Below are 26,505 nucleotides of genomic sequence, written 5' to 3'. Positions count from 1 at the left end.
ACTTGATATGATTGGATTTTGCACTGATAGTAATCACATTAGAACTTCCTGAAATCACCAATGATACACCCTGAAGAAATGATGCATGATAATTTGTATTGCGATTTAATTGTTTTCAGTGAGCCACCATTATGGGTATGGACTACTAGATGCTGGACTTCTGGTGGATTTAGCAACAAAATGGTTGACTGTGCATCCACAGAGGGAATGCTCCATAGAGATTATTAAATCCCCACAGTAAGCATGTTAATGCAGATTGGAATTGTTGTATAGTGTATACAATTACAGATGGCTCTGAATGTCTTACAAGGTTTTACTTTATTCTTATTAATGATCCTTTCACTGTCCAGCAACTTGCTAAATAACACTAACGAAAGTCAAAATGGTGCATAACTAATTACAGTTGTCACTTAATAGTATGCTTGGTAGACATGCATGAGAGAGAACTCACACAATAGAAAATCCCATGCGGTAATTGAAGGTCGCAAACTCCTGTTATGCTTTAGGGGATAATTTCTCTCATTTGTAAAGTTAGAACTGGGTATTTTCATTGTGCCATTCTAATTAAGTGCAATGAATCTAGAAGCCCAAATTCAATATTGGTGATAGAAGATTAGATATCTAACAACAAAACTCAGTGGGCACCCAAGAATGGCAAAAGTATATAACAAAGACTTGAACGACATCTTTAAATAAATAAAAGAAAAATAACTTTCATTTATGTAGCACTTTAGTCTTTGAAACATTTCAAAGCACTTCACACAATGAATTACTTTTGGACTGCATTGAATATTATGTAGATACACAAGTCATTCTGCATCATCGTCTCTCAAACAACAATTGGATGAATGACCAGTTATTCTGTTTCATGGAAAAAGGTTGAAGATTGTATATATTATATGAAAAGGTAGTTGGCTGGGAGTGTGTTTAAAGCTGTAACACTATCTCGGAGGTTTTGATCTATAAACCTGTGACACTGCAAGCGATTGAATTGTTAATAAAGTGCTGGAAAAATATCTTTGCCTTGTCCTTTTATGTCATGTGATATGCTCTGGATCTTTTGGAGCCACTGACGTTACATTCTCGCAAACTCCAATGAGCAAAGTGAATGTATGAATAATCATTGATTTGGGTAGAGTATGGTACAATGCTGCAGTGCAATCTGGTTGACCTTCTGAATCTCTTGATAGTATTGCAGCTTGTAGTACTCTCTGACATTTCTTATTACTATATGTAACACATTCTCAGTCATCTGTTATTTTATATAATGTATACACAATTCAATTAGCAATTTTACTGTTTACTGAAACTTAAAATAGCCCACATCTTGTGCAGCATTCTGGAGTAGCTTTAAACTAGTTTCTAATGATGCCCGTAGATTTAAATTGAATCCCTATTTTAATGACACTGAATTTCTAAACTTATGCTACTTTTTTTTGCACAAGTTTGAAAATATAACTCCTAATAGTAATACACAACCACAGTATAGTATTCCTATACAAAATTTGTTTATTTGAAAGGGTTTCCAAGCAGCTGGGCTCTCTGGTTATATTTGTTTGTCACCATTGCTATGATGATCCTTTACTCCACTAATGTATTTTCTTTGCCTTTTGTGGAAAAGCAAACATGTTTTCTCTTTATTTTGTATATTTTCTAATTCATGTATCTCAAAACTAACTGAGCTTGAAAGTTCCTTTTGAGTTGGAATTTAGCAGTATTCATTGCAGTAGCCATTTGGACCTATCAAGCCAAAAGTACTCATGACCCAATAGTAAGTTTTCAATATATTATTGATTTGCAACAATAGCAAAATTCCCTCTATCTGAAGTTATTTTCTTCCCACATCATCCCTGAAGAGAGGGTGAATAGTAGGAATTTGCTCCCCATCCACAGTCAGAAATTGGTGGCTGAGGAGGCCCAGAGTGACACTGTCTAGTTTTGTTTTTTTAGGAAAAAAAAAAGAACATACTGTGCTTATAAATTCCACTGTTTTTCTTTCAGAGTTATTTCTGGAAAGCTTGTTATCAAGAAACACATCAATGCATGTTCGGGAACTAAAAATTATATCCGGTCTCTTGAGCATGTGGAAGTTAGAGTGTCGCTGACCTACACTCGAAGAGGTGATCTGATGATTTCTCTTAGTAGTCCTAGTGGGACTTGTTCCAAGTTGGTTGATGTAAGGTATGAAAGTCAGTGGTTGTTTATTTGCTAGTCCGTATATAAGGGAGGAGAAATAATTCAAAGACTTATAAGTAGCCTCTAGTCACTTGTATCCCTCTGTAGAGCTGACTGTTGCTGTTTAACTTTGGAACTTTCATAGAAATGTCCCCTTTTTAACCCATTACACAGTACAATAGTACTTCTGTGTTGTATCTATGTCAGGATTGTTGTGAGCAAGCTTGGAGGGTTGTTTTAAAATCCAGTGCTTCAAGTTTTGCTCAAAATGTTTGGGGTTGGGGGCAGCACAGATGCAATGAGTGAGTGAAAGTGCATTCAAGGTTACAGGGCATGTATTTGGAGCTGCATGTCTGAATTGAGTTGGGATCAAAACTTAAGTCTTGTTGCATCACATGTTTAATAATGGAGGGGATTCTTTCCAAAATGTCCATTACTGTGCTTGGCTCTGAATTGAAGTTTTAAGCATTAAACACAGGAACAACGAATGATGGCAGTGAGTGTACAAGATAATTCCCTAAAATATTCTTAAAGGTTATGTGGCACTTGATACAATAGTGCAAGTAGAATATCTTGCCATTAGTGAGTTCTAAGCATGCTTTCTCTTGTACAACTTGTTTGTCCTTGCAGACCAAGTAAAATGTGTGTTTCACACTCCTACCATAATTCCCCATTACCAGTGAGAGATTCTGCTTGTACAGCATCTATAACCAAAGAGCATGCTTTATTATTAAATGTCCTATAAAAATTGGAAATGAGATCTTAACCTCAGTTTGGTTTTCCCTAGTGCCATTGCTGCTACTGGTGATGTCACAATATTGTTTGCCAGGTCTTAGTTGTATTGTGTGCGTGTGTGTGCGTGCGTGCGTGAGATCAAGTGTTACCGGTAAAGACGTTATATGCAAGTGTTAGTATAGTTGTATATTGTCGACATGTTTTGGCAAGATCTCCAAAGTTAGTACTAATTTAAATCAAGGGTTGTCCCGTTCTTACTGCATTAACATTTAATGAAATTCATAGCTGGGTGGGGGGAGCCAAAGAGAAATTTTAGATGATCTAGACCCGTATCCTTTCATGACTAAAACTTTTAAAAGATGTCAAATTTGTCACTATCTACACTTTTAACAGCTTTGACAGCTGAGGAAGAGCAATGAAATATATAAAGTCTTTACTGGTAACACTTGATGTGCTACAAGTAAACTTATGTCCCTATTCCCAACCCTCTTCGGGATGCTAAAACCTAAGGGTGGCATTGAAGAAGTGATGAGTGAATAGAACTGCATTTTTTTTTTTGTGCAGCACCAATTACATCTTTTAAGTTACATGTATCATGCTGTTAAAACACCATTACAAAAATCATAAGACTCTTGTCTGGTTTTAATATAGTAATCATGTTCCAGTGGAACTCGCTTCTTAACTGGAAGGGTACTTAGAAATAAGTACTTTTAGTTCTAGAAATAACTTACTGAAAAAACGAAGTGTTTTTATAAAGCAGAAAAATGGTTTGAGGAGTGATTTTTTTTTTATATATATATATATATATATATATATATATATATGAGGAAAAAAATCCATCTTGTCCTCAGTCTGTGTAACCTCTGATTCATGCAGTCCTTATCCTGTATCTGTTCAAAATAAGCAGATTTAATGTGATTTGAAATGGCTTTGGAGTTATGTTGGATGTGAAGTTTTAAAATGTGGAAATAGTTTACCCAGTCTAATATGAACTCCAGCTGTCTTTGTTTTGTGTTTCTTTCTTTTTCAGACCATATGACACATCATCCCATGGATATAGAGACTGGACCTTCATGACCACACACTCCTGGGATGAAGACCCTAAAGGAGTTTGGACTTTAGAGATCGAGAATAAAGGAGGTTCCAGAAACACTGGTGTGTTTTTAAACCTAGAGTGCTGATTTTTTTTTTAAAGTTATAGTGCCTCATACACTTCTTTTACATTGAAATGTAGCTGGAAGCATGTGTTTTTGTTCTGTTTATTGATGGCACTGATTTTTCATTCTTCACCTTGAATTCCCACCAGTTGCAGATTTGAAATCCTGGGGTAAAGAGAGGAGCCCAGTTCTGTAAGCATAGAAAGCCTACATTTTCAAAATAGAAAGAAAGAACTTGCATTTATATAGTGTTTTCTCAAGTTCTTGGGATGTCCCAAAGTGCTTTGAAGTGTAGTCGCTTTTGTAAGTAAACGTGCACCGCAAGGTCCCACAAACAGCAATGAGAAATTACCAGGTAATCTGTGTGTTTGGTAGAGTTGGTTGAGGGGTAAATGTTAGCCAGGGCAGCAACTGCCCTGCACTTTTTCAAATACTGCTATGGGACTTTTTACGTCCACACGAACAGGCAATTGGGACCTCCATTTAATGTCTCTGCTGAAAGACAGTGCAGCGCTACCCTCAGTACTGCACTGAAGCGTCAGTCTAGATTTATGTGCTCTAGTCCTGGAGTGGAACTTGAATCCACAACCTTCTGACTTGGTGGTGAGAGTGCTACCACTGAGTCAGGCTGACACTTGAAATGACTAGGAGTTTCTTTCTTTTTGTGTTACTGGTCCTTTTTTATCTGACATTTTCTAAATTATGTATTGCTGTATCTTTAATACACGCCATTCTGTGGGACGTGATATGGAGAAATTATGAAACCAAAGGGTTGGCGTACAAGAGTAAGGAAGTCTTACTATTGTACAGGGCTTTGGTGAGACCTTACTTGGAGTACTGCGTACAATTTTGGTCTCCTTATCTAAGGAAGGATATACTTGCCTTTGGAGGCGGTGCAACAGAGATTCACTAGATTAATTCCAGGGATGAGAGCGTTGTCCTTTGAGGAGACGTCGAGTAGAATCGGCCTATACTCTCGTTTAGAAGAATAAGAGGTGATCTCAATGAAACATACAAGATTCTGAGGGGGCTTGACAGGATAGATGCTGAGGTTGTTTTCCCTGGCTGGAGAGTCTAGAACTAGAGGGCATAGTCGCATGACAGAGGGTTGGCCATTTAAGACAGAGATGAGGAGGAATTTCTTCACTCAAAGGGTTTGAGTGAAGAAATTCCTCTGCGTATATTCAAGACTGAGAGATTTTTGTTTTGACTCCAGGGGAATTGTGGGATATGGGGATCAGGCAGGAAAGTGGAGTTGAGGTTGAAGATCCGTTCCATTCACAACCCCTCCGATAATGAAGCAGTCTGTGCCTGCATGCAGCAAGACCTGGACAGCATCCATGGTTGGGCTGATAAGTGGCAAGTAACATTTGCTCCAGACAAGTGCCAGGCAATGACCATCACCGAGAGAGAGTCTAACCACCTCCCCTTGACATTCAATGGCATTACCATCGCCGAATCCCCCACCATCAACATCCTGGGGGTCACCATTGACCAGAAACTTAACTGGATCAGCCACACAAATACTGTGGCTATGAGCAGGTCAGAGACACTGGGTATTCTGCGGCAAGTGACTCACCTCCTGACTCCCCAAAGCCTTTCCACCATCTACAAGGCACAAGTCAGGAATATGATGGAATACTCTCCACTTGCCTGGATATGTGCAGCTCCAACAACACTCAAGAAGCTCGACACCATCCAGGAGAAAGCAGCCTGCTTGAATGGCACCCCATCCACCACCCTAAAGATTCACTCCCTTCACCACCGTGGCTGCAGTGTGTACCATCTACAAGGTGCGCTGCAGCAACTCGCCAAGGCTTCTTCGACAGCACCTCCCAAACCAGTGACCTCTACCACCTAGAAGGACAAGGGCAGCAGGCACATGGGATCAACACCACCTGCATGTTCCCCTCCAAGTCACACACCATCCCGACTTGAAAATATATCGCTGTTCCTTCATCGTCGCTGGGTCAAAATCCTGGAACTCCCTACCTAACAGCACTGTCGGCGAACCTTTACCACACGGACTGCAGCGGTTCAAGAAGGCGGCTCACCACCACCTTCTCTAGGGCAATTAGGGAAGGCCAATAAATGCTGGCCTTGCCCACATCCCATGAACGAATAATATATTTTAAAAAAATGATCTTATTGAATGGCAGAGCAGGCTCGAGGGGCCGTATGGCCCACTCCTGCTTCTATTTCTTATGTTCTTATGAAATTACTTTTTTTAAGAAAAAAACCTTTCAGTTGTGTGATTCCAGTGAGGGATTGAGTACTTTCCTGTTACTAAATCCCTAAGTCCTGCTTCAAAAGTACTATATTTTGAATAACTAGTCATGATGTTCTTCTGAAATTTTCTCATGACTTTATTGGTGCAGTAAATATAAATATATTTTAAAGCCAATAGTTCATAAAGTATTTGTAGTAGCCCAGATTAAAATAATTGTTGTAATGCAATGTTTTCAGTGTGTCCCAACCAAAAATGCATGAATGGATATTTTAAAATCTAGAAGGAGGTTCTGTACTGCCAGCCTCAACTGATGTAGGGTATAATGGCAAACAAAACTCAGCAGATTATCTGCAATCTACCTTCTGCAGGAGTTCTGTCCTATTTTAAGATGCACCTGTACGGTACTGATGAAAACATGATGGCAAGACGCATAAAGGATCCAGTGATAAGTGACTGTAGGCAATGGAATGAAGATGGACTCTGTGAAGGTAGGTAAAATATATTTTTCAAAATTAATCCGTGACTATATGCAACAGTTGATATTCAGTCCACCACAGGATATTGTAAAGTTACTCTATTTTTGTCATTTATTATAAAACACATTTAGGGGTACTCCAAGTAGTGTTGTACAGGTGGTTCACTGCTCTCACATTGTTAGGACCATTTTTAATTGCATGTAGACTAACATTTGCCCAGGAATGATTTCCAAGATTGCAACATGATTCTGATGATGCAATAACAGAAAATAATAGTGTGATGAGAGGAAGGCAATGCAATTGTGGTGATCCTTATGTATTGAAATTTGTATTTTATAGGTAATGGTATTTCAGACAATATCAGCTATTAAGGGTAAATCCATATTGTTATCTGAACCCTGTATTAGTTTTGCTGTTTGGTTGTCTTGGGCCTGTGGTCTTGTTGACCATTTCTTGTGGTCTATAAATTGAAATGATTTAAAAGTTTATTTGATTCTTCAAAGTTGTCATATTCTTGGGTTTTACCTCTAAATATTTTCCTTTGGTTCAGTGTGCCCTTACCGGCCCAATTTCTAGGTAAATGTACAAAGATCCAGGATCAAACAGAGACCCCTTGTTTACTGTACTCTGACTGGAATATAATGCACTGCCACGTGATGTCCGTGACTTCAGAAGCAGAAGATTAATACACTCAGACTGATTTGGGTTATAAACCATTAGACCAATTTATTGAAAATAAAACTGCTAAAAACAACATTCAGTGCAAACTGTATTTACAATTTCAATTTTACTATTCATAAAGTCAAAACAATAAAGATGCTAACCCTTAACACACACTTGATTCTTGAAACAGTCACTCATTTGTGTAACAATATGCTACCATGGAGCACTCTGATTAGTCCTACTGCTAGCTTCAGACTTAAGAACGGAGTGCAGGCAGTCAAACAAAAAGCCTACAACCTGCAGCAACTGATTGGTGTCTGTCAATGGGTCTACAAAGCATTCTGACCCTTTCCCTCTTTCAAAACTGACACAGATGTAACTGAATCAAACCTATTATTTTAAAAAGATTCCCAGAATGTCAATCAAATTGAATTCAATTAAATGGATTGACCCTGTTGATCAATTTAAAAATATTTTTGAATGATCTGAGATGGGCCTCCATCCAAGGATGGTGCAATGAATCTACAGCTATCCAGGCCTTGTCCTGAAGTGTGCACATCAGCCAGACTGCAATGTATGTTTTCTGCAGCTTGTAAAATCAACTAATAGTACATGACATTAACCCAGTATGTACTGTGATCAGCAAGAAAGAATGCAATAAAAGAAAGAGAGACTTGCATTTATATTGCGTCTTTCAGGACGTCCCAAAGTGTTTTACAGCCAATGAAGTACTTTTGAAGTGTAGTCACTGGCTGCCGTGTTTCCTACATTACAACAATTTGTGCACAGCGAGATCCCACAAACACCAATGTGATAGTGACCAGATAATGTTTTTTTTTTAGTGATGTTGATTGAGGGATAAATATTGGCCAGGACACCGGGGAGAACGACCCAGCCCTTCTTTGAAATAGTGCCATGGGATCTTTTGCATCCACCTGACAAGGGTCTCTGTTTAACATCATCCGAAAGACAATAAATAGTGAATCACAGATAAAAATGATTTTCAGTAATGCATATATACTCAGTCTTGTATTTGTGCAGTGGGGACATAGAAATCTTTTTCATTTGAGTGTAAATATGAACCCACTGTTTTCAAAACAGGAACAAAGTTACATTTCTAGAAAGAAAAATGCAGTTAGATGTACTTCTGAAACAACTCAGGCCACTTGAGTTAATAAGTATCACACTTCTCAAAGGATGAGAGGTAATAACAAATATTTAAACTACAAAAAGAAACCATATAGACTGCAATGCTGAGTTGGATTTTTGCCTTTTTCTTCTCACTGCCCCCCTCCCCCCCCCCCCCCCCCAATCCAAAAATGTGCAAGTAGTCCAAATACTGTAATTCATCAAAATATGACCAACAGCAATCTGTACCATGACTGGCCGTGAATAAAAGCTGTAGAAAGACCATTATGAATGCACAACATTGGAATTGTCCAATGCGCTGCAAAGCAGGAAACAAAACAATTGATGCTAGCAGTTATTTAGGCACAATGTGAAGTTGCCAATTGTTGTACTAATGGCTGGAGCTGCTTTTTTTCCCCCCAATGTGGATAATAGGTTCCATGCTGAACAATTTTCTTACAAGGTTGCAGCAATTGAAAATTAAAATAATAAATGGCACAAAATGGAGAGCAACAGTAATTAAAACATTGCTGAATGCACACAATCTATTTTAAGCAGCGGTTTCAATTAAAGGGTTTGTAGGAGAAGACTTTCTCTGTACTTTTACTAAAACATTATTAATTTCATTAGAGGGAGAGGACTTCTAGTTAAATGTGCTAATTATTTACAGCAATGTTTTTGCAGCCACCAGGTGAGATATTATGGTTGTCTCTGGCTATCCTCTGTTGCTAGCTTTAACACTTTGATTTTTCTGATTCATGGTTGCTGCTTAAAATAATAGTCAGGATTGAGCTAAGCTCCTTTCTGATAACCTCAAATTTATAATGGAACATTGTTCCCCTGATATTTTTTGATGGCCACAGCAACCAAAATTAGCAGTACAATGAGCTAATTTCCACAGCTCACTTGATTTATAAGTAAGGTTGCCCGAATAATTTTTTTTGTCCCATTAGTTGACTGTTCAATTGAATTGATACAGTAGTATTTGCCTCCCACCACTGGCTCAGTGGCGATCACTATACTCTATGGTGGCATGGTGTATTGCAGAAGAAAGGCCCTCGGTTTCGTAGCTGATCTTCGGGTCACTACCGTTAGTATTGGTGTCTGTTATAAATTTCAGGTCTACACTAGATATTCTGTCTAGTTCACGGTCACTGGCTTTTCCTGTAATTGGATCCTGCCCCCGTTGTGAATCAGGAGTTTACCTTTACTGCCTAATATTTAGTCATAGGATAGTGTGGCCCAGGGGCTATTGCAACGAATCCCCTCATTTTATGAACTGATTACTGGAATCTTGCGTGCCATAACGTGCTTTTCTCCAACCTTCTGAAATGCGGACTGATGCTCACTTTAGTGAAACGAGGCCAAATATAAATCAATGAGCTAGTTTATCTTATAAGCATATCATCTCCACATCATATCTTATAAGCAGTAAGTAAACTAACCGAATAATATTTGTAGTAAATCTCAGAGTAAATACTTGCCATGTATAGAATAATATTTTAAAAATGCCATACTGCCCCTGTTAGTGGGTTAAATGCACTCTTCTGACCAAAAATCTTTCTAAAGCTGGTTGGCTGTGAACTTAAATGAGAACTTGCTCTAGGTCTGGTTTCTTTTCCATGCTGTCTCGGACCATTTGTGCCTTTTTGTCCTTTTGTTACCTAGATAGACGAAGCCAAGAGCTTGACCTTGACCCTATTTCCGCTTTCGATGTTGGCCAGTAGTACTGCAATCAATCAGCCTATCACCCTCCTGAGTAAGAGTTCCTAGTAACGATCCCCTGCTGGCTGGACTCAATGGAGCCATCCCACCCTAATGGGTATAGATGTTTTACAGAATTGTGTGAATGACTTTTGTTGTCTCAAGTTGAAGTGATATGTGGGAAGCACCACTTCACCAGTTGCTTCATCTAGAACTAATCCACATCCTCCAGTACCTGGCTGCTCTCTGGATTTAATCCCTTTGTAAGCTAAAATTTAACTTGATTGTTTCAATATAAATGACACCCAAATTCTCCCCACAACCAAGCAGTTTAAAAAATGTGATCATGTCCTAATTGTAAACAATTTTACAACACCAAGTTATAGTCCAGCAATTTTATTTTAAATTCACAAGCTTTCGGAGATTTTCTCCTTCCTCAGGCAAATGTTTCAAGATCTCCTTGAAGCCTACGCATTTATACATATTGAACAATAATAAATGGTGTTTACAGACTGCCCCTGCAACTGCCCGTTGCCAAGGCAATCACCGTGTTCAGACAGAGAGGTGTTACCTGCAGAACCTCCGAATACACATTCAATAAAAAAACAAACAGGGAAAAAAAACAGAGAAAAAAAACACAGAGAGAGGCAGAAACATCCGGAAGGCAGAGAGAGCCAGCAAATGACCCATTATATTAAAAACAGATAACATTTGTTCGCTGGTGGGGTAACGTGTAGCGTGACATGAACCCAAGATCCCGGTTGAGGCCGTCCTCATGGGTGCGGAACTTGGCTATCAATTTCTGCTCGACGATTTTGCGTTGTCGTGTGTCTGAACACGGTGATTGCCTTGGCAACGGGCAGTTGCAGGGGCAGTCTGTAAACACCATTTATTATTGTTCAATATGTATAAATGCGTAGGCTTCAAGGAGATCTTGAAACATTTGCCTGAGGAAGGAGAAAATCTCCGAAAGCTTGTGAATTTAAAATAAAATTGCTGGACTATAACTTGGTGTTGTAAAATTGTTTACAATTGTCAACCCCAGTCCATCACCGGCATCTCCACATCATCATGTCCTAAGGCTAGGGAGGAAATTGTCAAGGTTCCTGCTGATGCTTTTTGTCCACAAACTCTTGCTTGGAATGCATATGTGTAGCTATCATGAAGAAATGGTTCAAATAGTCAAGGCTTCCCATGGCTGAATAGTGTGCTGACATTCACATGAAGAATGGCCAGTTGGATTAAGTAGCAGAAAGAAACTTCTGCCCAAAATAACTATCCCTGGTATGAATTGTATCTTTTAGGAATGCAATGGTAAGAAGAGAAAATTGGAATGGGTGGGGAGAAAAAAGTGGTTATATTGACTTAATCCTTTTTGCTAGTACTAACATTAACAAAAGTAAATCAATTGATGAACTATTAGAATACACTTAACTGCAGTGTTGGTAGAAATGTGATGTGCAATTAGATTTAAGACTTATAAATACCTACACAACTCATGAGCTATTGAGCAATGTTTCTGGTGGTGATGTAGTTTATCTTTTAGTACATCATCAAATGCTGTCCTGTATCATTATTGAAAATAGATTTATTTGAAGTCTTACAGGTACCTATTACAGAGATGGGGTTAGGGTTAAGGAACTCTTTTTTTTTAAAAGAAAAAAATCCTTTTTTTCCTTTACAGCATGCCAAGGTGCTTCTGTTATCTTCGGACACCTTTGCCTCACCTACTGTCCTCCACGCTATTACAATGTTTCAAGGACTTTAAATAAGACAGTGAATGATGTGAAATTTCTGAGAACAATGGATGCCTGTGCTCCTTGCCATCCATCTTGCTATTCCTGCAATGGCAATTCTGTAAATAACTGTGTGACGTGCCCTCCATTTTCTAATTATGATGAAAATCAACAGTCTTGTTCACCTCCTATTTACCCAAGACGTTCTAATGTGAATGAAAGGAATGTCCGCAACTATGGGCTTTACAAAATCGCTGTGATGGTCGCAATCTTCATTGGTGCACCAGTTGCCATGATGTGTGGTGTAACGTCATTGTCATGGTTGATATACCGTTTAAATATTAGGCAGACAGTAATGGTAACCACCTCTCCAACTGGAGGCTCTGAAACAACACAACTACGAGTACAGCGTGACACTACGGATGAGGGAACTGGAAGCAGCGAGACGGAATCCACTTACTTTATTACACGGTTGGACCAACAACAGGATCATTAAAAAAAAATAATTAAAATTCAGATCCAGTAGTCATTATTTCATATCACAGAATAAACCTATCGATAATCTTTTGCCTTTAGCCAGGGTGAAAGTAATTTCCAGTTCAGCCTCCAAAAATGACTAATTTTAGTTAAAAAACCATTTTCAGGGGTTTCTTTCAAGTTTCTACAAATGCATGAGTACAGTTTATTTTTGGAAAGGCAACTTGTTTACGAACTAAACTGTCTATCTAAATACACTTCCACAGTAATTAATGTGGGTAGGTTTTGATGTAGATGATTTCGACCTTTACAAAGGACCATAGTAAAATCTATTTGCAGATGGTGTGATTTTGTCATTTGCCCAGTTTGAGGCTTTTCTTTCCAACAACCAGACCATTCACTATTTGCACTGTACTGTTCCCATTTTATCTCTTGAGGAAGCTGTGTAATCACAGGTAAAACGTCAAGAATATAAAATGCCGAGATTTCTCCCTGAGGCTAATTAACTGAAAATTCCAGGATATAAATCTAAAATCTATTCAATCCTAAATATTTTGATTTTTATGGGACAGGATTATAAGTCTCCTTTGACTACCTCTGAAGATATTTTCTCCAATTTTGTAACCGATTTGCTTGATTTTGTTTTTATGAACAATTGATCAGCATAGTATTAAATGTTTTTGATTGGGGGAGGAAGAGGGTGTGATATCAAATCTTTCATCTCTTTCGAGGTTTACTGATTTTATAATCTTAACTGCAGGGAAAAAATGCTTTGTGATCACTTTTTTTTGCCCAGATGCTTTTTTTTTAGGATGCGATCTCATGGTGAGGTACTGGTAGCAACTGCCTTCCACTATTTCACCAACTAGCCATTTTTCATGTGTGAGCTTAAGACAGGGAGTTAATTAATTGATTTGTGAGAGTCATTACAGCTGGAATCTAATCGTGTCCTCATTTAATGTTCTGTTGCTGCAAAGTAGATAGCAATCAGGAGCAAAATTCTTGGCTTCCTTTCACCATCTCTACTGCCCAGAGGTGCTGAGCACCCTGCCTCTGATCAGCTAACTTAACACAGGACAGGAACTCAACCTGGGATCTTAATGGTGGTCTTTTACACTGCAGTGAATTTACCAACTGAGTCGTCCGTCTAAGGTAAATAATCTGCTTCCATCTATAATTATTTATGACTAATCAGCACAAAGACTAGATCATGATCCCTTTCAATCTTTTATCTTCAAAGTGTGATTAAGATGTTCTGTTGCTTGACATAGGGCAGAATAAATTCTGCAGAAGGTAATGGATTATATCAATTTTCTTAGTAAACCTGCAGAAATATAAAGTGTAATGCAAAATATAGGGCAGGATAGAGTCTTGTCAAAAGAGCATGTCCAATATCTGAGAGTTGGTGGCAGGGAATAGACCACCAATGACACGAGTAGTGGTCGAGGCAGAATTTTTTTCCCCAACTCTTCCTGTCTTTCCTCTTGTGCTATGCATCTTTTCCATCTAGCAACTGCTCCGCTCACTCTTACCATTTGTAATGTCATTTGAACTCAATTATATTTCTCAAGTATCTACCATTGCGCACTTAATGTGAAGGAAAAATGAACAGTACAGCAGTCCTGCACACAGAACTGGTGTTGTCTGACTGAATAAACAATTAGAATGCTGAATTGAATGAAAATAGGCCAGTAAATCGATCAGGTTATGGAGGCAGCTAATACCTACGCAAATCATAGCACTATGCATTGGTGTGAACTGGTCACTCAAAGTGTAATAAGAGGACATTCTGCAATATTCTTGCAATAAGGAAACAAATGTCAAACCTTTTTTTTTAAAAAAGTGCAAACCAAGCACTGGGATTCATTTCTAGCAGAATGGAATTGAAAAGCAGATAAGTTATGTTAAACTTATATAGAACCTTGGTTAGACCACATAGTACTGTGCACAGTTCTAGTCTCCATATTACAAAAACATATAGAGGCATTGGAGTAGGTGCAAAAAAGATTCACAAGGATGATACTAGAATGGAGAGGATATAGCTGTCAAGAAAGACTGAACAGGCTGGTGCTCTTTTCTCTAGAAAAGAGAAAGCTGAGGGGTGACCTAATGGAGGTCTTAAAATTATGAAGGGGTTTGATAGGGTAGTTATAAGAGAAGAATTTTCCACTTGTGGGGGAACCCAAAACTAGGGGTCATAAATATAAAATAGTCACTAATAAATGCAATAAGGAATTCAGGAGAAACTTTTTTTACCCAGAGAGTGGTTAGAATGTGGAACTTGCTACCACAAGGAGTAGTTGAGGCAAATAGCATAGATGCATTTAAGGGGAAGCTAGATAAGTACATGAGGGAGAAAGGAAAAGAAGGATATGCTGATGGGGTTAGATGAAGTAGGATAGGAAGAGGCTCATGTGGAGCATAAAACACTGGCATAGGCCAGTTGGGCTGAATGGCCTGTTTCTGTGCTGTAAATTCTAGGTAATATACTTTGAGTCTATCTAGTTAATGCACCAAAGATACTGGCAGGAAACTAATTCAAATAAGTTGGATCTTACTCCAAATTCTTCCAGCTAGCTCTAGTTATTTGGCAGAGTATAATGTTGATGCAATGCAAAATCTGCCAGCTGTAAACATTGGATTTTACATAATAGAATATTTTATTACAAAATGATTTGGCCATGGCCCAGTATATAAAACTAATAATCATCACACTTTTATTAAACTACATGATGTAATGATAATTGCTAATTTTCTGAAGCAACTAATGTGAACAATATAAAACCAAACATGTCCAGTGGCACCTCATTATTACAAACTTCTCATTTACAACATCGTTCCCAATGAAAATCCATCATGGGCACTGGAGCCGCTGAAAACTAGATAAGGGAGCACGTGCAAGATTGAATAATGCAAGTTGAAATATTGGCCTTTCACCTCTGGGACCTGGGTTTGATTCCAACCTATACTGCTGGGTTGGAAGTCTTCTCCCACTGATTATAAGCAACATCATTTTCTAATAGCTAAAAGTTTGCAATATAAATCTGCATGTGGCAATGTGACTCTTGAAAGGCTGTGCAGATGCCTGGTTGGGAAATGATGATATTACATGGGTGGGAGGGATGATATGGGATGTGCCTTTGTTGTTATTTAGGGAAATTGATGCAGAGTGAAGTATTGATTACTCTGCATCTGGCTTGTGCAATGCATTATGAGAGGATGCTTGATTCTTGGACTAGGTGCCTAAAGTAGAATATTATATTTCCAAGTAGGATTACATAATACTACCGATGAGGGGAATGAATTGATGGAAAAGCAAGGTTGAAGTAGTATTGCTGTGATTTTGGAGACAATTCAGGTGCAATATCTTTGCCTCCAGAATATATATGTCTGGATGATATATTAACTTCCACTCGGTAGCATGCCTTTTACAGCACTGTTATGAATTTTTCCATTTTCTAATTCTTAACAGCTTTTCTGAATGAGATGGGCAGTTTGGTGCTGTGGGTCCACAGCCAGTTTTAAAAAAAACGTTAGGTCTATCCTAACTGACTTCACGTGGAACTCTTAGATTTGGAGAGAGAGAGAGAGAGCAGACTTTCATTTACTCATTCTGAGCTGGATTCAAACTGAGATCCCAGAGGTTTGGAGCTAAGTCAAACTGTACATCGTGTCATGCCATGCAATACCTGACTTAACTATGAATGCCTAAAGTGGAAAAAATGTTACATTGCAGTTCCCTGGGGAATGAAACAGAATGAGTGATTCAAATGGATGGTCCTTACTTTGGTGTGTTACTAGTTGCCATAGACTAGGGATGGGCAATAAATGCAGCCTTGCCAGCATCGCTCACGTCCTGTGAATAAATTTAAGAGACTAGGCTGGTGTGCCATGGCACCCATACTATAGGGAAGACTTAATAACTGCTTTCTAAACTCATACAAGGCTATCAGTGTGACAATTGACTCTCTTCAGACTGATCAGTAATATATAGCCTTTTAATGGCATTCCAAATAGTGATCCTACTTTAGATTATGGGCTATTATAACACCCACCAACTTTATAGGTGGTGTTTGTCATTAAAATTATCAGCAATTAATGAGCATTGTGTGACTTGTCCCTTTTGATTAATATGGACTGACATTCTGAGCATACAATGTTCTTTTAGTGTCTTCCTATCACCTCAATGATAATCTTTAATAAAAGACTAGTAGATGTTATAAAAGTTTCTCATTAAGCAATTTATAGGGTATGACAAGTGGTGTTCCCCAGGGATCTGTACTGCAGCATCAAGTTATCATATATATTAATGATTTAGTTGAAGGAATAGAGTTGTATATCCTGGTCTGCAGATGATAAGTTAGCAGGCATATGGGGAAAAGGTGGGTAAATGGAGTTGAGGTATAGATTAGCCATAATCTAATAGAATGGTGGTATAGGCTCGAGGGGCTGAATGGCCTACTCCTGTTCCTGCGTTTCCCATTAACTCCCTCTCTGTGATTAGGATTTTGTTGATTATCTTCCTCACTCAACCCCCCCTCCTTGCCTTTTTTCCCCTCTTTTTTTTCCAACCTCATTAAAATGCTTACTTTTTCAGTTTTGATGAAGGGTTTACACCTGAAATGCTAACCTGTTTTTTCTCTTTGCTGCCTGACCTATTGTGTGCTTCCAGCATTTTTTGTTGATTTTTTAAAAAAAAATGATCAAATTGAACTTACAGATCTGCATAGCTATTTATTCATGACTAAGGGTTAGGTGGTTCATTCAGGATCTGCAATCTTGTCCTTTAATTGACCTGCATCCTGTATGTCTTCAATTCCTCGACACACTACACGAGGATTCAGTTTCTGCTGAAGCAGAATAAGATAAACTGACGAGTTGTAAAACAAAACTTAGTATTCTTCGAATAACGCGGGAAAACCCCCAATGTAATGAAGTGTCGTTCTTTGTTTTGATGCGGAAATGGCACCATAGTGTTTAAATTAAGATACCATCTGAAAAGTCACAGTATGATCTTGCTGCTCTCAGTAAAATCACCTTCCAGGCTCTAACAAATAATCTGCGGGTTCTGTGATCATGCAAGTAAGGATAGGTAATACATCATGGCTGGTGAACGCATTTACAGACTACTTGTTTAGAAGTGCTGAAGGGTGAACCTCCGGCCTGTACACCAGCTGTCGACAGAATGCTGCTGTCCCATCTGCTCAGTTCCCCCATTGCTCAGCATACAATTTTTTTTTTAAAAAGGCAGAGCTGAAAAGTAACCCTTTCCTGATCACACAATCCCCAAAAAAATCAAGACCAGCTTTGCGTTTTCTTGATTCAGAATATCATCTTTCTTTTATAATTGAGGGACTGGTGCAGCATGACAATTTTAACAGATTAGGACTGGAAATTTAATAATGTAGGCTGTGTTTTTAGATCTTTGGTCTAATTAGTTTTTTATGTATTTATACTTGAGCCGGCACAGCCACAATGGGCCGAATGGTGGCCTTCTATGTGATATGGCCTCCTGTGTTGTATGATTCTATGATACTCCCCCCTCTACAATTGGAAGGCTTTCAAGGTGAGATTCAGTGTCAGATATGACTGGGGATGAAGAGATTGACAATGTACAGCAGATTTAAGTCTCTGTAGATTCTGTGATATCTATCACTATGATGTAAAATAACTTATTTTAGGTGGTAATGGCCTCTTATTCTGCAGTCTCGGCAGTGAGTCATGGAATGGAGAGTGCAAAGAATGAGCTGTTGGATTGTTGGAAAGGCTGTTTGCAAATTGCATAAGTCCAATCTTGCAACTTGCCTTACCATGAATACTTTGCATGAATTACCAAAGCTTAGTTCTGTGGCATTGCTTCTCCATTTAGATTCACCAGTTTAGATGCAAAACTCTCTCTCTCTCGCTATAGTTATTCTCTCATCTCTTTAATTTGCTTAAATACAGTTTGTGGTATATGTTGGTAATTCTACGCTCTGTGCCTCATTGATTAAAAGCCAATTGTTCCAGATGAGAATTCGAGCAGTCTTTAATATTGCCATTGCCAGCAAATGGTGCACAGGGAATTGGCAGTATTACCAAAGGACAACATATTGCACAGGATTGTAGTCTATACTGGTTCCATATCTGATGGTTTCTGTATTTTATAGGTAGAATTACCTGCACTTTGCAGCAGAAAACAAAATAAAGGCGGCTGGTAAACTACGGGGGACAACAGAGACTTGATCCCTATTGTAACCGAACCTGCTTGGCAAAAAGAGTTTGGGTCGGATGCCCAAATTACGCCTCGTCTGATTTTATGTTCCGTTGATGCGAACCCACCCCATTCTCACTTGGTGGGTTGGTTAAAACCAGAGCTTTGGTGTATCATTAATGGCCCATAAGAGGTCATAGTGCTTTAAAAATTGTGTGATATATGCGTTCCTATGTACCTGGAGGATATATTGAAGTACCACAATTTTCCATGCATGGTACCTGTGATGTTAAATAGTACCTTTTTGGTTGAATTTTTTCTGCCAGCTGTCGTTAACAAATATATTGTTTTCATACTTTTATTGGTGTTTTTTCACTGTTGTGGGTGGTATGATTTGAGCTTCCTCCCAACACTTCTGACTTGTTCAGGATACGAAGGCAGTTTCGTTCACCATACCAAATCTCCTGTGAAATGAAACCTGAACGCTTATGCATGCCTTAAGTAGGATTCTGTACCACAGGACTAACTATAATCTCTTACCAGTGATATGTCCCACCAGAGACCACGTGGGATGGCCACTGTGTTCTTCTGTCTATGCTGAAAGTTGGTAAGCACCATATTGTCAGATAGTTATATTTAAGCTAAAACTGGTGGTCAGGTTTACTTACAAGATAATTGCACAGAAGCAGAAAGACACATCAAGTTACTGATGGTATAAATACTTGGAAAACACAGATTTGAATCAATTCACAAAGGGTTAAAATATCTTCTCTCTTTTGTAGAGATTCCACTGTGTTTTCTCTGGTAGGTGGGTCAATTCCAGAAACTGAAATTAAGCTGAAACCTGAAATATGTTGAAACAGTAATGGCATTGTCTTTATGCAACACATGCTAATGTTAACACATTAACTTATCTTCATCTCAAGTATACCCCTAATGAAATGGCTGGGCTTTCCAGTTCTGTAGTTGGCAGCCTGTGGTTTTCTGTCCAAACACATGCCTTAAAATTTCAGTGAATAGTAAATATCTGATTACCCCAGTGACTGCAACAAAGAAAGCCAGCTAACTTTCATTCAAAATAGGTATGAAATAGGGCAATGTTGTATATTGGCCACCTCTCTGAAATGAAGAAAAGGGGAACCTTTTACAGATACAGCAATCCAAAGCCAATTTTTAATTCAGATTTACTCTACCCAGCTAAAGTCATATTTAAAAAAAATACATATGAAAATCTTTCCCTATTTCTTACTGGACAAAACTCTGACACACACAGAGCAGGAAAAAGGAAATAGAACCAAAAAACCATTGTTCACAGGAAACAATCTGCTGGTCTGAATCTATAAAGTGATGGTTTAAATCAGGTTTGTTAGAAATTGTGCAGAAAACACATAATAATCGCCTTATAATGAATGCTCATAATAGGGAAGTGTGCAAATTTTGAGTGGTTCACTAAAACCAACTTTTTTTTATATTTCAACTTGGAGAAAACTGATTTATTTTCCCCAAGAGTGAAGTGGGAATTAGGATTGGAGTCAAGTTTCACTGAACGATTGTATGAGCAAGAGGAAGTAGACATTTAAATATTTTGGATCTGACCCAGATTTGGCAGCAGGTCTCTCATCCCCACTGGCTAGTGTAGAGGTAGTCTAGTACAGTAATTATCCTATCATCATAAAGTGGCTGGCAATTTTTTTTATTCCAATTTTGTGGATAAGACAGATATGAGAAGCTGCCTAGCCTGAGTTATTGTTCCTTTTGTGATGTGTGTATGTTTTGAGTGGGTGGGGGGAAACTGGGTTTGAATAGAATTGAAGGTAAACCATTCCAATATAATTATAAGCCTAGACACTGTGTGGTTGTAGTATACGAACACTTAGGGGGTGAATTTCCCCCCTTACTGCTTATCGTAATTTTGGCGGAAGAGCCATGGAAACCCCAGAAAAAATAGCCATTCTCCTGGGGTTGCCATTCTCTTCTGTTGAAGACAGGGCAGGTGATTGGGAGAACCCCCACCCAATTTACCCCCTTAATGCATTTGTACACAATTATATTGCCTGCTATATCAACGGAGGAATTAACCCGCTCATTAAGCCGTCTAGGCGCTAAGCTCTGAAATTCTCTCCTCAAACCTCCGCCTCTCTCCTTTTTAAGACATGGCTTAAAATGTACCCCTTTGACCAAGCGTTTGGTCACCTGTCCTTGTGTCTCCTTCTTTGGCTCGGTGTCCATTTTTGTCTGATTACGCTCCTGTGAAGCGCCTTGGGACGTTTTACTACGTTAAAGGCACTATATAAATGCAAGTTGTTATATAGCAGACAAGATCATTTCACACAGAGGTACTAAGGATTCAGATGCATTACAATGCATATTTTCCAGCCTATAGTATTAAATACTGCACTTTGGAGCCTTTACCTGACAACTGTTTCTCTTGATGCTCTTTTATAGAGTGGCATTGGAAAATCGCGGTTAAATAATATGGGATTCGAGCTGGCTCTCTATTCTATTTCCCCATTTAGTACTTTAAAGAGGTGTTACTGCCTGACTGAAAAGCTTTCAGACAGGAAACTGCTGGAACAGTCTGCACTGAAAACTCCCCTCCTCCCCACGAGTGTGTCTGCTAGGGAACGCTCACATTGCAGCAGATGCCATCTTAAAATAATAAATTTATAATGCCAGTGAAAAATATCATGAGCTATGAATAATAAAACTTGTTAATTTATTCTCCATGTGAAAGATTCTGTGTCTTATTTATAACTTTTGGGGAGGACCATAATCTTGAGCAGTTACCTACTTGAGGGCTACTTTGATGGCTACTTTGATTAATCTGCCATAAATCTTAATTTTTTTAAAAAAATCTCACTCTCTCTCTCTCTCTCACACACACTCTCTCTCTCTCTCTCTCTCTCTCACACACACACACACACACACACACACACACACACACACACACAGCCGGTGGGCATTGAGGTCAGACCAATGGAGCAATAGAGAGGGTGGCTGCTCATCCACTTTTGAACTGGACCGTCAGTTTCAAGGTGACCATGCAATAATGTTGATAATTGAGCAGTAAATGTGCTGCCTGCAGTTAAAAAGCACCGTGCATATACATGGGTATAACTATTTTGTGCTCATGCATGCAGATACATTTTACGCACAAAGACTTTTTTTAATGCCCCTATACCATCAGCTCTTAGGATTGCCAATTTTTGTTAAGTGTTCCTCAGCCTCTTTCATGAATACCACAGCCTTATAACATTAACTGGACAGCAGGATAGTTACAGTTTGAAATATGCAATAAAGTCATTGATATTTTGGCTGAACAGCCAGGTTAAAGATGTACATCGATTATGTGGAGAGAGGACCAAAAGGCTATTACAATTATGGACACAGCTTTCAACATCCACCATGGGATTTATATCTAACATTCCTCTGCTGCATTCTTCTAAATCAGTCAGAATCCCTGCCGTGCCAATTGTTCTGTAGCAAACCCTTGAAGATAATTGATTTGGGAAGATTTGCAATAATCCTCTGTAACATCGGTTAATGGAAAAAAATATTTAAAAGTTAAGATCTTTGATACACTGCAGAAATACTATTGTGCATCCCCGAAACAGTTAATTGCAACTTTGACATCCTGCAGATACAAGTAGCACAATCTATCGCAATCACAAAAGGATTATCTGGGATAGTACATTTGTCTGTAGACTGTGTGCATTCTATAGCAAACAGCCACACACTGAATAGAAGTTCAGCTGATGTTATACAAGGAAAGCTGGAAAAAAAATACACAAAGTAATAGTCCAAAAAGGTCATTAGACAGTGTCAGCAGGAAAAGCTGGGAGGTTATTTATAACCCAGAGAGCGAGAACATATTTGCATACATCACTGACTTCTCAAGGACAACAGATGGTTGATATTAAACCGAGAACCCCCAGCATCACTGCTAGCAACCCAATAATTTGGGTGTTATATCTTTGTGTTTTATAATTTCCAAATCCAAAAATCTGTATTCAGCAATTCTAGCCAACTAGTTGCTCTATAAGGTTCTTATTCATTTACAAATCACTACAGGAATTAGCCCTATAATTATAAAAGTACTTGCATGTTTAAATAAAGCCAACATTCACCTATCTTTGAAGTCAGTCCAGCTGCTGGTAGCCACCAAACTTTAAATTAAATGATTAGAAAATTACATTGTGTATATATATGCTGCATTGTGCAACCTGTCAAAATATTCCATTGTTTGTGTTTTTAAAGGGATTATGTCTGAGATGGGTGTAAAACATCCCATGGTACTATTTCGAAAAAGAGCAGGGGAGTTCTCCCAGGTGTCCTGGCCAACAGTTATCTTTCAGAAAACACCTAAAACAGATGACCTGGTCATTTATTTCATTGCTGTTCGTGGGACCTTGCTGTGTGCAAATTGGCTGTTGTGTTTCCTACATTACAACAGTGACTACACTTCAAAAGTACTTAAGTGCTTTGGGACATCCTAAGGTCATGAAAGGTGCTATAAAAATGCAAGTTTTTCTTTTTCTTTCTTTCACATCCACATCCAAAATTGTTCCAAAATGATTTGATTCACCACCCCCTCCTCCAAACAAATAATTGAGAATGGATTTTAATCAGCTCAATTCAAACCAAACAAAATAAATGCTAGCATAAGATAAGGATCTGCAGGTTATTTATTAGGAAAGCCCAGATAACTCTCAACTTTTTCTGCTTTGAGTTGCACAGTAACAGCTCCTTTTCACTCCTATAATAAAATAGGGATTGCTCTTCCCTTTCTCACACTACAATGTGCAGACATTACATGGCAAAAGCACTTTGAGAAAATTGGCAGAAAACAAGGGTAGGCAATACTGCAGTGTTGCTCTCCCAATTGCTGAGTTGGTAAACACACTTCCCAAGGAAAAATTGAGCCATACAGACCAGGAAGAGCCTAGATTTGTTCTACGGTCTGTGCTGAGTTAGCTGCTGTCAATGATGGTGTCCTCAGCCAGCTGGGCTAGGGAAAGGAACAATTAGCCAGGGTTCTTGCTTTTGATCATCAAGCAGTGGGTTGTGTTGGAAAATGTGTGCTTAACCCTGGTTGAGGGCAAAGTTGAGCATGGTTGTGATGGTTGAATAATCTCTGGTACTCATTCGCTGGGCTCACCCTTGAAGAATAGCCAGTTGGGAAAGGCACTGGAGGGCAGCTGGCACCCATAGAAATGGACCCCATCTGCAGAAGAGAAGGGCAGAAAACTGAAAAAAAAGGAATAGAATTGAAATGCAGAGAAGTTATGTCAAACCTATATAGAACCTTGATCATCAATATAAGATAGTCACTAATAAATCCAGTAAGGAATTCAGGAGAAACTTCTTTACCCAGAGAGCGATTAGAATGTGGAACTCACTACCGCATGGAGTAGTTGAGGCAAATAGCATAGATGCATTTAAGGGGAAGCTAGATAAGTACATGAGGGAGAAAGGAATAGAAGGATATGCTGATAGGGTTAGATAGGGTGTGGGGAGTTCGTGTGGAGCATAAACACTGGCACAGACCAGTTAGGCCAAATGGCCTGTTTCTGTGCTGTACATTCTATGTAAAACAGGAGGAAGGAAGAACAATTCAGTGTTAGTTTATAATGCGACCAACAAAAGTTATATTTGTGAACCTTGAACATGTCTGGCAGCTTCTTACTTTCAGGTTCCCATGTTTCTTTTTGGACTGCTGTGGCATTGAAGTGGCGGCCAGCGCTCCTCGACATCAGTGCTGACGAGTAAAGTTTTATTTGTGGTCAGACCTCAGCTCTGCACTGAAGTTAGCGAATACTAAACTCCCCACATGGACGAGTCCAGGAAAGCTCATGGTGGTGTGACAAAAAGAAAACTGAAAATATGCATTATTTTGGGTATGGATCAGAACCTGGAATCTTGACAAAGGGTCTACTCTCAAACCGTTCAGCCTTTTAATGTCACTATGGCCGCTGTCATCCCAGTTGTAGATGGATTAAGAAATAAAGTTAAATTCAAACTCAAACAAACACAGGAAATGCTGGAAGTTCACAGCTGATCAGGATTAGACAGAGAAAGAGATCGGTTCATGTTTTCAGGACAGAGAAAGGATTACATCCATTAGTATTTTTTTCTTTCAGATGGTGTGCATTTTCGTTTTTTTTTTCAGATTTCCCTCCTTTGAAGTATTTCTTTTATCCCTAAATTAAAACCCATCTGGATAAGTTCAAATTGAACTCACTGGAACATAAGGAAGTGCCAGAGGGCAAATTTTGAGAAGGCCCCGCGCTGCCAATAGGACGTCGTGTGCAGCCAGCACATCTAGGAAAATCACGGGCAGTCTGCTGTGATTTTCTGATCTGCGCTGGCTGCACGAGACCCCATCAGCAGTGGGGCCCCTCGAAATTTGCTCGTGTATGAAGGCCCACAGATGCAATTTTTCTGATCCTTCCCCGGGTGTTTATTTTAAATGTGAAACCAGATGCTTTCTTCATTAAGTTGGAAGGGATTGTCTGAGTGTGATAGATTAGCAAGATAAATGGAACCTGAGACAGCATTAAATGCCTACCTTTAACCTCACCTACAGGCTGAAGCCTTTATTTAGCTCTGAACAAATTGCACTCCAGACGGCATCAGCCTTTCATTCTGTGTGCAGGGCTGTCTTTAAGGAAGTGTCTTTTTTTTAAAAAACAAATATATTAGTTTGGAGCTGCTCCGATGCGTAAACAATAATGTCGTTGGAGCGGGAGCATCTCCGAGGTAATTCCCGATCATTACCTTTTTGGTGAATAATTCCGTTGTACTCATCAAGGTAAAGCAAAGTCAGTGCTTCAGAATGCAACATGTTTCTACTTTGGGCACCTAGTGTCAGCATCACGTACTCAAGTACTTTATAGGTTAGACACAGAAAGAAAGAAAGATTTGCAATTATATAGCCCCTTTCACAACCTCAGGATGTCCCAAAAGTATTTACAGCCAATGAAATACTTTTGAACTGTAATATAGGAAACACAGTAGCCAATTTGGGCACAGTAAGGTCCCACAAACAGCAATGTGAAAATGACCAGATAATCTGTTTTAGTAGTGTTGGTTGAGGGACAAATATTGGCCAGGACACCAGGGAGAACTTCCCTGCTCTTCTTCTACATCTACCTGAGAGGCAGACATCTTTGTTTAACATCTCATCAGAAAGACAGCACCTCTGATAGTTCTGTGCACCCTCAATACTGCACTGGAGCATCAGTACTCCAGGCCTAAGATTTTGTGTTCAGGTCTACTGGAGTGGGACTTGAACCCACTGACCTTCTGATTCAGAGGCAAGAGTGCTACCAACTGAGCCACAGAGTAAAGCTCTCATTACAGTTCATGAACAATATGCCTCAACACCCCCCCCCCCCCAACTTCCCTTCCCTTTTGCTTTGGATTTATACCCACCACAACCTGAATTTGGACTGTCCAAACTCATCTCATGTAGAAGCAATTCAAGTGGCAGAGAAAGCACACTTCCTACTCATCTGTCTGGACTGGATTTGAACCTAGCACCAGACGTGAAATGGTAGTGTCTAATCCACTGCATTGATCGCTCCTAATTCAAGACGCCACGTGTACTCGTTCTTGCTACTCCCCCAACAAATCCAGGATCCAGAAACATCCCAGGGCTGACAGGGGCCTGGAGACAGGTGGAGTACCAGGTTTGGGGAGGGCCACAACTGAGGAGAATTGAGTTTGCAAGTGACCCCTGAATCATTTAATGAGTATCACTGGTTTAAAGAACACTGCACCCATATAACTCACACTGGAGTATAAAATGCACGGTGTAATTTTTGGTGAG

At 39.1% G+C, this 26,505-nt stretch overlaps 1 protein-coding gene across 7 annotated transcripts in view; it reads left to right on the top strand.

The window, feature by feature from the left end:
* The window catches only part of LOC137299561 (proprotein convertase subtilisin/kexin type 4-like), a 35,423-nt gene extending 22,903 nt beyond the window's left edge, over positions 1-12,520 (top strand). For 6 of the 7 annotated variants that reach the window (XM_067968394.1, XM_067968392.1, XM_067968391.1 and 3 more), the window contains 5 exons: positions 120-237; positions 2,002-2,181; positions 3,941-4,065; positions 6,666-6,785; positions 11,953-12,520. In XM_067968394.1, the coding sequence (XP_067824495.1) occupies positions 120-237; positions 2,002-2,181; positions 3,941-4,065; positions 6,666-6,785; positions 11,953-12,500 (1,091 nt within the window). In that variant the 3' untranslated portion in view covers positions 12,501-12,520. Of the gene's footprint in view, positions 1-119; positions 238-2,001; positions 2,182-3,940; positions 4,066-6,665; positions 6,786-7,323; positions 7,523-11,952 lie in introns of those variants that run through there. The other variant, XM_067968396.1, reaches the window with a different exon arrangement.
* The last annotated feature ends 13,985 nt before the right edge of the window (positions 12,521-26,505 follow it).

Source organism: Heptranchias perlo, chromosome 29 (genome assembly GCF_035084215.1).
Source record: "Heptranchias perlo isolate sHepPer1 chromosome 29, sHepPer1.hap1, whole genome shotgun sequence".
Classification (NCBI taxonomy): domain Eukaryota; kingdom Metazoa; phylum Chordata; class Chondrichthyes; order Hexanchiformes; family Hexanchidae; genus Heptranchias; species Heptranchias perlo.
Note: the sequence above shows the minus strand (reverse complement) of the source record. Positions and strands in the feature narration are given on the sequence as shown.